Below are 14,441 nucleotides of genomic sequence, written 5' to 3' on the forward strand. Positions count from 1 at the left end.
ACTTTACATTCTGTGTTTTCATTCCTATGAAGAATTTTACTATAAGGAGAAAAACAGTAACAAAAAGGAAGTTCAGTAGTATACAGGCACCAGGCCTCACGCTTCACAATGCATGAAAAATTGTAAGCCAGAAGTTTATTGGTTACACTCTGACATGGCTTGATGTTGACTGAAGTATTCAAAGAATGTGTTCTTGGAAAATACAGTATTATAGCTACAGGAATAGCAGTATTACCTGCAAAAATAAAAGTCAGATCTGCTTTTCTTTTTTTTTTTTTTTTTTTTTTTTTTTAAAATTCAGAATTTAGTAACATCAAAATCTTATGCTTTGGAAAGACTGCTTCACAGAAATGTGTCCTGAAACCATTTTAAAAGGAAATGGTTCCCATGATAGCAGAGGTAAATGTTACATTAGCTAAAGACTTTTCCTAATAGACTAATTCTGTAATCCAGTCTACCTCCTATCTGACAGCAATGGAGTGCGTGCTGGCTTTACGTAAAATATGAAATCACTCTATCTCAGATGAGCCTCAGTTTGCCCAACTTTTAATCTGTTCTGTAATTCCAAACTGTTACCAGAGATCTTGTGGTGGGCTGCGGATGGACGTACTGAGTTAATGCAGCAGAAGGCTGGCTGTTGCACAGCTGCATTGTCACTGAGGCCAGACACCTCGTTCTAATACATATATTTCTTCATAAGCCATTTTCTAGTGTAGACCACTCAAGATTACTGCATGTATGTTCAGTTATATCTATGTATCTGTGGACACCTTGATAGCCTAAGCCTAGAGCCTGTTAGACAAGCTTCATGTCAAATTAATTACCAAATTGATAACTGAACCTTGCTGCAAGCAGTTTCATGCCATTCAAAGCATAAGCTAAAATCATCCACTTCTGAGCAATTCCAGCCTGTAAAGTGTGCTAACAAAAATTTTGGAAGGAATTACTCCAATTCTGCTGTGTTTCTGGTAATTTTGTTCCAAAATCTTTGTTTTACTGTAAGGCATGTGCTGGCAGTTGAAAGGAGGTAAGAATTAAATGGGCGTAAAATATTCCTTGAACATGCGTTTTCTTTCTGCCTCTCAGCAGGTGTGACTGAGGGTTTGTAGCTCTGCTTCAGTGCAGAATCATACAGATTAGTTTAAGACATCTCACCAAACATAAAAAATAATGAAAGTAAGGCTTACCTTTTCCATCCAAGCCCCCCTTTCATATTTGAAAATGGCTTTTTTGCTTTTAATGAAACTACCAAGGTGGGGGGAACCCAACATTTGATCTGAGGGATTTACTAAATTTCAACTGAAAGTTAGAAGACACTGAATATATCTTTTTTTTACAGAGAAAATAACAATAGTGAAATAAGCCGAAATTGAATAATGCATAGTGAAAGGAATTCCTTTCAACCTGCCTGTCATTTTTTTCTCCTCTAATATATTTATGAAATAAGGGAAATAATTTTAAAGTGTCAGTTGCTGTGAATTAGTAACGGTGTTTTGAGATTTTGAGATTTCAAAGTAGGTGCTGTATACTCTAAGGGCTTGATTTTTAAGGGACATTCATTCTCATAAAAGCACCTGAATGTCTGTCTTGACTTCCAAACCAACTTCCAAACTTCAAGCTGTGTTCTGTGTATCAATAGTAATTACTGTGAATTGCAGCAAACTGTCTACTTTCAGTTTACTTGTTTTCAGTACTTATTGATTAGGTTAGTGTAAAGATCTGATATTTCTACGTAAGCAAATACAATACTACAAGAATAGTATAAAAGTTATATCCAGGAGATAATATCTAAATTAAATGGATTTTAAAACTAATCTTGGCGAGAATTCCAAATAAAATAGCATTACTATTTTGGTCTTTTCATCTCACCAGAGAGCCCAAGAATTAAGGTGAGATTATGGTAATTTAAAAGGTGTTTGAACAATCATAGTAAGTGATATGCTACCCAAAAGATGTCCAAGGAGTGAAATAATACCCCAAACAGCTGTAAATATTTACATTAACAACACATCCTTAGTGTCCTCAGATAAAGCTTCAATAAGTTTAACTTTTTATTTATTTAATTTATCTTTAGAGAGAGAGAACAGTTAGGATGATGGATAGAATGATAGATGTTATGTGCGTCAACTCTAATAATTTGAAATCCTGCAAAGGTTGTTTTATATTATTTTATTTTAAGTCATATTCCAAGTCATACAGGTAATGTGGCTGCTGAGTGCTGAGTTTAGTTCCTCCATAAGGATGATATTTGTGTGACACTAAGCACTCACGTAGGCGTTTGTCCCCAAAAGATCAGACAGCATATGCAGCTGAAGACTTAAGTCAGTGAAATATAATTATCCAGTTGTTGGTTACATTCAGTTACCAGTCCAACCTCTCAGGATAACTTTTGAGAAAATTGGATGCTAGAGAAACAGGTGTATGTAAAGCTCGCAGCACGTTCTGATTTCTTGAACAAGTGAATTTTAAAGGTGAAATGGTGTCTGCGATGCATTTAGTCATCAAATTTGCATTGATTTCAGTAGGACAGGATTTAACAGAGACACTTACCTGTAGTCCAGAAATATGTCAGAAGTCCAATTATTACCTTGCTTCTGAATACTCAGTAGAGCACCTCCAGTGGATTCTTGAATTTCAGTGTCTGATACAATATGGGTGTTTTGTAATTAGCTCATAACTGGTCAGTTCTTCAGATACTGAAAACGCTTTAGGTGTTTACGCTGTAGACGGCGTAGGGTTAGCAAGTTATTTAGACTCCTAATTATAGTCACGGCAGAGAATCAAACACTTCTGGTGCGTAGTTGGTCACATCCTACAGAAAATGATAGCTTAATAAATCATATGAATTGCAATCTAGAAATCTGTCTCTTCCTTGACTATAATGTAAGTCTATGCAACTAGCTGAAATCTACATAGTGCAGATAACTCTCACCCTTAATAGCTCTTAAGACTGAATTTGTTTTTAATAGCGTTTCATACTGAATATTGCATATATCTGTGTGGTTTGTTAGGGTGTGTAGAATGTAACATTTCAAATGTCAGACATGACCAAGCTCTACTGTCATCAGTGCAGCTCCACTGATGGAGTAGGAGCTTTGTGTATAACTAAAACTACATGTCCTCACAATTTGATTTCTTCTTTTACTTTTAGCTGAGTTGTGTTGAACTGTACAGCAATTATTTGTTGTACTTGGTGACTGTATTGGTTTGTCTTTTTATCACTTCAACACTTTGGTGTTAGTGTTTGGCAAACAATACCTTTCAAGAGTAAGAAATTTCAAGTTATAGGTCTGTTCTGTCTGTTTAATTTTCAAATACACATTCTGAATTGCTAGTGTTACTCCGAAACTCATGTGCTCTGTCATGTTGAGGTAAAGAGAACAAGTATGAAGGAGCAGAAAGTTTTTCCTTCTGCAGAGGATGAGTTGGAGAAATTTCTTATGCAACAAACTATCGTATACCTGAAGTGTATATTTTCTGTTATTTTGCTTCAGGGCATGGTTTTGGTTTTTTTTTTTTTGTTTTTTTTTTTTGTTTTGTTTTTTTTTTTTTGTTTTTTTTTTTTTTTATACCCTCAAGCTGAGAGTTAATGGTATTCAAAATAAGCATTCTCCTTTAGGTAAGAAGGGATTTGTCTAAAAACCTTGGAGAATGTTCTTACAGAAGGATGTGACAGGAGTACCTGGAACCCTCTGCCCTATTCGTTTTGCTGGTAGCTGGGCAGCTCAGGTCATCACAGTTCATGGTGCGTAGCTTCTAAGGCTTGGACTGAAGTTTCACAGGGGCATTCTCTTCACATTCGTGGAAAAAACATGCATTTAAGTGTTTGCCGTGAAGAGAAAGTGTTTTTACAGTTAAGTTTCTTTCCCTGGTGGTTTTGAAGCAGTAGGTGGATATATGTGTTTGGACTTTCCTCACCCACTGTTGTCTTTCAGGTTTTCTAGCTTAAAGGGGACTGCTCATGGCACTTTCTGTCTCTAAGAATGATATGTAAATGATCTTCAAAATTATTAAGGAACCAGAGTAACTCTAAAGAACGTGATATGACAGATGTAAACACATCACAATTGTTTCTCTCTCATTTGTTACAGTTCATTTAATATGTCAACTGAAGAGAATGAATTGTTAAATCTGGTTTTCCAAAAAATCCAACACAAGAAGCTGCTGCATCATTTAAGTAATCAAGGGAAGAGAGAAACTGTTCACTTTAATTTGAAGCTAGTTAAGAGATTACAGTCAAGCAATTAAAATAAATTAGGTTTCACAGAAGGACTGCTGTTTAATGTACTTGCAATATAAAAAAGCAGTGGGGTTGCCTAGTTCTCAGAATAAAATTTCATAGATGAATGACAGGTGGAAAGAGACTCAGGTCTTTGATGGATCTAATCTTCTTGATAAACTGGCAGCATGATGACAAGTGAAATTCAGTATTGATAGATATAGGAAAGGTTATATTAGAATTAATCATGTAATTAACTTGTTTCTATATTAATGAGTTTACACACACACACCACATTGCAGACAGCTCAGCAAAGCCTTCTAGTTAGTTTCTGGAGCCACCCAGTAAAAGCAAACAAAATATTGGAGCGACAAGAAATCCTTACTTTATGGAGATGGTGGACAGGGTGCATGATCTTTAGTTTTTGTCAGTTTGTTTCCAAATGTCTAACTAACAAATAGACCTAGAAGACTTTTAAAGAAGTCTTTGAACATTTTGAGATCATTAGATTATCCTTTTTTTTTTTTTTTTTTTTTTTTTTTTTTTTAGCTAGAACATCTTGTACATCTTTGAGAACAGATACTTCTGTTTTAAAAGCATGTATGAAATGAAAGCACCCAGTCTTGCTTGGAAGCTCTACAGTTAGACTCTTTAGACTCTCTTTTCATGTGGAATAAAGATTTGCTGCCAAACTTCAGTCCTCAGCTTCAAACTTTGTGATATCAAAACATGAACTGATGAGGTCAAAAGAGGAAAAGGTGGCCATAGAACTCTCACAAAGAAAAACAAAACACTGCATGTAAGATAACTTATCACTGTCCTTTTATTCTTAAGCACCTCCATGAAAATTAACCTAAAAATTTCACAATCTTCTGACATCAATCATGTGGTACTGAATTAATTTTTTTAACCATTGTATCGCATATTAGTAATGTTTTAATTTTTTTAATTTACTATGCATTTACATAGGATATGTTACTACAGTAGTGGTGTTGCTCTCCGCAACTGCGGAGTTACACTGCGCTTTGAATGCAGGGATTTACAACTCTCATTGTACTTAGTTAGAAACTGTCTGCAGAGCAAGTTGTTTAAGATGATCAGGCATGGCTCCTGCTTTACCTGTACTATGTTGTATCTTTAAGCAGTATTTGATGTGCTATATTATTTAAAGTAAAAAAAAAAAAATCTGGGAAAACTATTGCATAAAAAAATGATGAAGCCTTGTTCTGAGCAGCTGTTTTGCTTTCTATCACGAACTATAATTATGCTAATTGCAATGATAAATGTTCCTTTTAAATGTGGTTTATAGTTCTGTGTATCCCACTCACTTTTTCAGGGGAAACAAATCCCATTTTTAAGCACCTGAAAGCAAATATTCATTTCACATTTTCTCTTTTTTTTCCCCTTCTCATGGCTCTACAGAAATTTATGATGAAGGTAAGCAAGTTAAACATTTAGTATTGTACTTTCTGTGAATTCCTACAATTAATTTCATCACTCTTTTTCTTTATTCTTAACATTAGCATCAAACTTGCCTTCACTAAAATAGCAAATACTGAATTTTGTAAAAATTTGGTTTTAGAAGCCACAGTGACTCTAGTTTGGATTGGGCTTATGGTTTATTTAGATCATTTAGGATCATTTATTATTATTTAGATCATTTAGGATCAATGGCAGGCACCTTTGTGGAAAGAGGACTCTGGGCCAGCTTCTCTACTGCTCAATTCTTTCTTACCCTTCCAGTGAGAATGCAACACTATCTGGTAAATAGGAAATCTTGAGACAATGAATATATAACACAAGTCCCAGTAAAACATTTAGGCATTTTGGAAAGTGGGGACAGCGTGCTGTTTCTTCTGTTGCAAGAATGCCGTTGTGATGGTATGGTGTCAGTAGGGTAAGTGGAAAGCCCTTGGGCTGGGTGTCACTGTCCCTTCACTGCCTCAGTGAAGGCAGTTAGTAAGCATGTGCAGGAGCTCTGCTTCTCAGTGGGTTTATTTATTGTTTTATTAAGACTATGACAAGGCACTTAGTGAACCTCTGAACATTTTGAATAATTGACATTTGAATAATTGGCTGTGATTTTAGCCAAGATGTGTTGGTTATCTGTTTTCTACTTTTTCCTTTAATTATCAACGTCTATTCCCAATTCATCTTCTAAAATTGTTTGCTCTTTTTCATCCCCTTTTTTTGAGTTTGCTGTTCTGTGGTATGGTCTTGCTTCATTGTTACCCTCCAAAAGGGAGGAATTCTGGGCTAGATAAGCATAGCTATTTTAAGGGATGGATTTAATGATGTCAGAGAAATTTTCTTAGCATGACTCCTCTGCTGATCCATCTTTTCTTCCCACTTGGCTGTCGGTCTTATTCTTTATCTGTGAGTTTCTTTCTCAAGTGACAAGGATGATTCACATTCCTTGTATCATACAGCAACAGAAAAGGCTTAGGCACAATCCTTAACCTGTGAAAAATGCCTCCCTCCTCCACTTATTTAGCTTTAAAATAACCAGGAAGATTTTTATTAATTCCTTCTCTCTGCTATGCAGTGAAGGAGGAGGAGTATGGGGGAAGAGAAATCTTCACTAGGCTCAGGGAGAAATCAGTAAATTTTATCCTCTTGGGCAATTTTTTTCCAAACTGCTGAAAGTGCTTGCAAGTGGGAGTTTGTAATGGAGGTATTGCCTCAGCCGTAATTATAAATGTTTGGTTTACATAGAAGGTTGGAAACAGACGCTCAATATTATTTATTTTTGATTTCAGTGCTCTGTCTGCTTTTCATTGATGTGAAGTTACCCGTTGCTGAAAAAGTGATAACATAAATGTAGTGTTGGAAATATTAATCATGAGGTATATCTGAAGTGTTTCTAATTATGTGGCTGTTTATTTTGCCTTCCAACAGGTCATTATTAGCAAAATTGGGATCGTTTAGCATGGTGCTCCACAAACGTTTATCATCATTGCCAATGATTCCAATCTTTTCAATATAAATAATAAAATATCTCTGTGCTCTTAACTGAATAAGACATACTCATGATTTTTATTGGCCAGTTGATTTATTCAGATTCAGATTTTTATATGTTTATATAAAGCATAATTGCACATTGTTATGCAGCTTTTAAAGAAGACATTCTTAGGAAACCTATAGGTTACCTAAACTCTTTTTTCTGTTCTTTGGCGTGGCACTACACATAAAATAGGAGGTAACTGCTGATCATGTCAATGAAAGGTTTTTTTCTTTTTTTTTTCGTTTTTCTTTTTTTTTCTTTTTTCTTTTTTCTTTTTTTTTTTCACAGTGGCCATCATTATCTAGGAGTAGGTACCAGCAGAGTCATCAGTCATACCTGAATATTTGCAGCACTTGCTGTTTTGTGTGAATTCCATGAATAAAAGTCAATTGACTACATAGTGATTTAAAAGTAAGATGTAAGGACTAGAATATGCATAGTGTATATAATGTCTTGATAGATTCAACTGCCTGTTTGTTATTCCATTGTAACATGCTATATAGGCTACAGTGAGACAAAGAGGTTTTAGTCTGGTTTGAATTTGCCCTTTGGTGACGCTGTTATTTGATACAAGAGGGGTGAAGGAATATATTACCACAATGCTGCATGTCAGTGAATTGATTTACTTTGCATCTTTAAGTTCTAAGCAACTAAATGCTGTGGGTTTGGTGCCAACAACTGGAAATGGCAGCCCAAGATCACGGTAATTGCAGAAGGGTCTCATTAGCATTTTTGGTAGAAGAATTCAAGGCTTCTGGGCCTGGATGCTGCTACTTTGGAAAGGAAATTCTGGTTTTTTTGTGTGTCAAGATTTTTAAAGAAAATGGATACATCTGTGTGCAAGAAGCACATGTAAAACTGCTTGGCTCACACTCTGTAGCTTTGTTTGTAGTCTTTACTGCTTGCAGCATTTTCAAGTTCTCCGATGCTGCTGGAGATGTAATTTCCCAGCATTGCTATTCCACATGTGAATTGTTTAGTTTTGCCTGGCTAATCTTGTCTCACAAGCCTTTTAGCTCTGTTCCAGAGTTATTTCTGCAGTGACTCAGCCTGTTTCCACACATTCTGCTTTCACCACTGCTTGGGTTTTTCTGGGCTCTTTGGCCGGCATTCATCCCACAAAACTGAAATACCTGACTTAAAGCCATGGATATCTTAAGCTTCCTGTGTAACCACAAGCAGGAGCATAGGTATCATTGAAGAATTGCTCAGATTTTAGGTGGTCTGAATTACTGCCCAAAAGTGCCTTTTTCTCTCCACTGGCTGTTTAGTTGCCTGGGGCTAAATTAATCTGAGTTTGTGTTTTGTTATTAAGAAATTCTTTTAGCTTTTCATAAACTGTTTCTGATCATGCTGATATAAAGAGAAATGAGCCTTCCTGTGTTTTCCAGATGGCTGTTGCCTAGTATTAGAAAGAAGCTCTCGTTAGTCATCTGAAGTTGTGTTCAGCATGAAAAAATTTAGACTGTGATATAATTGTGATGAATAAGAGGTCTCATCAAACACTTACCTGTGGTGGTCTCTAATTCTAGTCGGCTTGTACGACTGCATCATTGCTGCTGTTTTTAGAGAAATACTGGCCTCCATCAGCATTGGTCTGGAACAGATTAAAAGTTGCATATTAATAATGAAATGAATAGATGAGTAGGTTTTTTTTACATTGCTATGGAAACATCATTTTGAGCATCCTTTCCTCTACAGAAATTGTTGTAACATCATGCAAATATTTGTGTGTAGAGCCATAGCGAGATGGTTTTAGATAGTGAGACATCCTTCCCTCCTATTCCTCCCAGCTCCTTTTAGTCTTTTTCCAGTTTCTTTCACTTCATTGCTAATTCTGCCATCATGCAGTTTTCCTTCTCCTAAGTGAGGACCCAAAAGTTTTCAAGATCTACATTTATTCCACATCCTTACAGTACTTTTCATTCTGTGTTGCAGATTACTAAATGAGAGCCTTTAATTTGCTTAAAGAATTATGTATCAACAGAGCACATATTCCTTATTGTGCACTTGCAGTTTTCCTCTGAAGAGCTAGATCAGGTTAAATACTTGTGTTAGCCTACTGGTTTAAAAATTTTCATCAGCCTCCTGGAAAAAGGCATTGGTGCCGACAGCCTTACATCTCTGGTCTTGACACAGGAAATTTCTGACTGGGAACAACATAGTCCGGGGCCTAAATTTACTTTTACTCAGAATGCATGGTAGTTGATTTTTTTCAAGCCAATACTTGTGATCAGACACACATTTCCTATTTGATTTCTCTTACTAATGGATCAAAACATAATTTCAGAATGTAATGACTGCTCCTGAATGGGAAATTTGACAGCCCCAATGTGAGTCCCAGGGAAGGGACTTTGAGAAGGTTCCATCACTGTTGAGTGCGTTTTAAGTCTGTGACAACAATGAATTCAGTAAGCATTGTTTTCCCAGTTGGCTTTGGATATAAAGTGTTAACTTCGGCTTTGTTTCAGAGGCTTGCTCCATTTTAATGAAGTGTAAGTACTCAGTACTTTAAAGGACGTTGTTTTACTCTGTCCTGGTGTATACATATGAAATGGCCACTAAAAGTCCTATTTGAAACTTTTAACTTTATCTTGTAGTATTTGCCTTGGAAAACATTTGTGAAGAAAAACAGGGACGACGTTACTGCTTTTACTGTATAGCTGCTCTCACGTTAAAAATTTTCAGTCCCATGAAAATAGTTGTGTAGTATTTTTTTAGAAATGCATTCAGAGCAATTACTGTAAATTACATGGATTGCATTTTTGAAGGATTTACTACTGATGTCTTATAGCTTATTGTTTCACTTGTTTTGTTTTTTTTAAATTTTTTAAAGTCCATCAAAACTATAATTCCTTACAATCTAGTCTTTCTAATGTCATGTTCTCTATATCATGTGTTACTAATTCCATTCTGCTGTTATGGATTCTTCATGGAATTTGGCAGGAAAAGCCATTACATAGTTATTAAAAACTCACTGTGTTATCTTGTATGATTTTCAAGAGAGTGCGCTTCAATTCCTGTGTTCTTGTGACACATTCAGTATTTTTAAATTGCTTTCATGGGTTACTAGATTTTTCTGAATAGCCACGTGCTAAACGCAGTGGCCGTCAGGCTTTCTCAAGCATTATATTTCTGAAACATGACAATGTTGTGAAGGCTTTGTCTGTACATGCACAAAACAGTGAAATAACTATCCTGTTTATTTACATGCTTTTGCATGCTTGACTTTCTTTGGTACCTTCCTGAAGCTCATAGCTTTTTCCCTTTTTATACATTTGGTGATTGTGTAGACCTGTGAAGAAAAAGTCAGCAAAGAAATGTTGGCATTCCCTTGCAATAGAGTACTCATTCGACTAAGAAACATTTTTTTTTGTAGTAGAAATAAGTGTGTTCTCTTGAAAAGAATGGAAAGGTAATGGCTATTTGACTCAAAATCTCCTTGGATGCCACAGGGTATTTGCTACTCTTTAAAAATTCTTATTGTGAGGTTCCCAGAAGCACAAATGGCTCCAAAACACTTGTTCAGTGTTACCATGATTAATTTCCTGCAGCTTCTCATGTATGGCCACAAGTGTAGCAGTGCAGCCATAGGCACAGTGCAAGTGCTACTGTGTGAATCAATGTCAGTGAAATACTTGTTTTAATCTGTTAGATGGTTGCATCTCTGTACATATGGCAGTTGTGTATATACAAAATTGTACAGATATGAAGGGTTTGTTCGTTATGTATAACTTATCTGACTGCAGGATTGGTATTTGCAGTAAAATATATAATTTTTAATTCAATCTAATTATAAATATTTCATATTATGCTGTTTCCATCATTTGCACATTTTACTAGATAGTTTGTAGGTTGCAATTTTTGAGTTCTTTTTGGCATTCTAATCCTATTTCTATTAAGAAAACAAAGAAAAGAAATATTTCCCAATTTTAACTTATTTTCCTTCTTTATTTTTGTTTCAAGATTTTCACGTCAAATTAAGCAACTCAGATCTTAGTAGTCTGTTCTCATTGCCTGGTCTAACAATACATTGAACTTCAAAGCTGTTTATATATTTTGAATGCTAATTTCTTCAGCTCTAGTTGTTGTTGTATTCTGAATTGCCTTTGTTTCAGCAATGGCTTTTGGGTAATGAGATGACTCCAAATTGATCTTTCATTCCAGCTGCAGAAATATTAGACTAGAGTTGGGCAGTTTATGTAAAGTTTTCACAAGCAGTGTGAATTTGCCCAATATGCTTTCAGTTTCAATTTATTGACTGTAGTGTTTACCAGTTCTGAAGGCTGTTCAAGTCCTAGTCTAAACCCCAAATTCTTGGAGGATAAATTAAGAAGAGTTTTGCATTCATATAATTGATACTCCTGAATAACATAGCTTGTAGAACTTCAATGGATAAATTCTTCTGTGAACACAAATGTATTTTTCTCCAGCCTGGTTTTATGCAGGGAATGTATTGTCCAAATTAGAAATTACTCTGAAAGTTAGGAACTAAAAACATACAGCAAATAAGACTCACGATAAATAATGTGGTTGTTTAGAAAGTTCCTTGCATTAGAATGCCATTCATATATTAGTGCAAAAATCTGTGGGTATTATGGATTGAATTAGTCAGGATTGTGGTTTTCAAGAAGTCTTACTTGCAGTATCTTCTGAAATATTATTATTTGAATATTACTAGAAACTTGGTGAAACTTCTGTGGCACACCTCATCTTGGAACGTTCCATCTTTGCCATAGAAGTCCAGTTGTTAACTTTTAAATTTATTTTATTTTTAACATGTTGAAAAATTTCAACAATTTCTCTGCAACATTCTGGGTAGGAATGGATTATTTTGGAAATCAAAGACACTTAGTTAACAATCATGGCCCCACAGCTACTTAGTGTGCAGTTTCTGGCATAAAGATAAAAGCTGAGTGTTTAGTTATGAAATGAGCCTTTAAAATAGGAAATTAATTTCTAGGTATGTACATGTCCTGGGAGGCAGGCTCCAAAGTGGAAGGCAGTTTCATAGTACCAGCTTTCTCTTCCAGTCTCTCCTGTATTTTTTCCGTGTTACATGTTTTAACTTTCTCTCCATGTGGATGGCTTGATTATAATTGCCTCTCAGAAATCTTTAAGTGGAAAATGCTTGAAATGTTTTTTGCAACTTTTTGTTTTCTCTCTAAAACAGAAACAGCAAACTTGCGTTTTTTTTAATGGGCAAAATAATTTTGGTTAAAAAAAATTACTTAAATCCCCTTGTGAAAAATTATCCAAAAAACCACTGTTCCATTTTTGCAAAAGTGATTGAAATTTTTTTGAGCCAATCTTTCTCCTGTTTGGCTACAAGTGGGCGTTTAACAAAATAGGTGCCAGACAGACAAATCAATATGGCCAAAACAAGGGCAAACTAACATAGCTGTGATTTTGTTCATCACACTGTTCCTCTCATCTTTTGTACAACAGGCAACCAAATCTGTGTTAGATATCAAATTTATGGCTGGTAAGATGATAATAATTTTGATAGAAATATCAGGGAAATGTCAAACTTTTGCCCATATTAGTGAATTTGGTTGTGTAGTTATGCCCACTGTTGCTTCTGAGCAAATCCGAAGTGTTGGTAAGGCAGTGTGTTCACAGGAGATTTTTCCCCTCTTCCTCAGTGTGATAAGCAGCAGACGTTCAGCATTCATCTTTGGCACAATGGGCCTGACATTATCAAATGTCTCGTTCTTTCCCTGTGCCTTTTGGAAAAAGTGGTGGTAGTAATGGTAATTCAAAGCTAAATCTCCATGTTTTACTGTCAAGACTGTGTCTGTGACAAAGACCATGACTTTTATTCTTTTATAATAAAAAATCATGCCATTCAGTCTTCCAGAGGGATTATTGAATGTGCCTGCCTGTATTTTGACTGCTATGCAGTTTGTTCAAAGTCAAAATATACCTTGTGTCCATCAAGATGCTCTCTTCTCAATAAAGATAGAAACCAGAAATTCCAGGCAGTTTCTTAAAAGTGCTGAAATTATTATTTTTTGAAGTGCTTGCTTTTTCACTCCTATTCATCTTTTTTTTTTTTTTTTACTTGACCAAGTAACTCAAAGATCAACAAATATTATGCTAATGGATAAGAGATAAGGAAGGACAACCAGTAAATGAGGAGGGGAAATAATCGAGAGTTTCTATCATAGTCATTCAGTTAAATTGAAACTGAAATGAAGCTGCCAGAGAAATAACATAGTATGATTGTTTCCAATTTATTCTGTAATGAATCTGATGCTCCAGTCAAACAGAAGGTCAGTTTACTGTAATAAAAGAAAGGCTATAAATGCTGTATATAAGAAATTAAACTAGGAGTCCTATATGAAAGAATAATGCTGCTTATGGAGTTGTCACATTTATAGACTCGAAAATATGTATTTATTGATATTGCATAATGTTATGTGAAATGTTCTGTCAGAGGAATATGGACTTATGGTCTTGACAGCGTCTTGCCTGACAGTCTCTGCTCCTGACCTATATCAGTCAGCTGCATCTCAGTCTAAGGAATTCATAAATGTTCAGCAGAAGTTGGAAGGTTGCTCATGTTTTAACAAGATTTATTTATTCTTTCATGACTGATTATAGATAAACAGAAACTAATGAAAATACTGTGAAAAAAACAGTTGCAGTTTCTTGGGATAAAAGTGAATTGTATTGCTTTAATTTTCTTTCACTTAAGATCTATGCTGCATTTCTCAATAGGAACATTTACTTGGGGCATGATTTTTGAATTTTCAGAACCCCCAAATCCTGTTGAGTTAGCTTGGATGTCTTTGAGCACCTAGCTGGCCTAGAAGATAAAGAATTCTGTCTGATAGTATTTAAAGACTATGGGGCAAGCAGTCTGGAGGTTGAAGATCTTCAGTGTGGTTGACATATCATTAATACATCCTGGTAAAACAGCAACAATACTCCAGAAGCTCCCTCTGTGTACCTTCTATATAGAAAAGTATATAATTTGGAGGGAAAGTGGGTGAATATGGAGAGATTTAACAATATATAAGGGTGCAGAGGGTACTGTGACGCACATCAAAACTGCTCTTCTCTAGAGGCCGCCTGCTTTCAGCCCAAAGAAGAAGGATTCAAGCTTCTGGAATATATTTTATACCAAATTGGTGACAGTACAAAGTACACCTTTTTCCCTCATCAGTGAATGCAGCACTTCCCTTGCAGCCAAGGGATCAGGGCCAGCCAGCA

General features: G+C 35.5%; 1 protein-coding gene across 1 annotated transcript in view; it reads left to right on the plus strand.

Annotated features, from left to right (window-relative positions):
- Positions 1-14,441, plus strand: part of RYR2 (ryanodine receptor 2) — a 440,097-nt gene that overhangs the window by 162,631 nt on the left and 263,025 nt on the right. The window contains exon 5 of the mRNA XM_074144589.1: positions 5,642-5,656. Within this exon, the coding sequence (XP_074000690.1) occupies positions 5,642-5,656 (15 nt within the window). The remainder of the gene's footprint in view (positions 1-5,641; positions 5,657-14,441) is intronic.

The sequence above is a fragment of the Numenius arquata genome, chromosome 2 (assembly GCF_964106895.1).
Source record: "Numenius arquata chromosome 2, bNumArq3.hap1.1, whole genome shotgun sequence".
Classification (NCBI taxonomy): Eukaryota; Metazoa; Chordata; class Aves; order Charadriiformes; family Scolopacidae; genus Numenius; species Numenius arquata.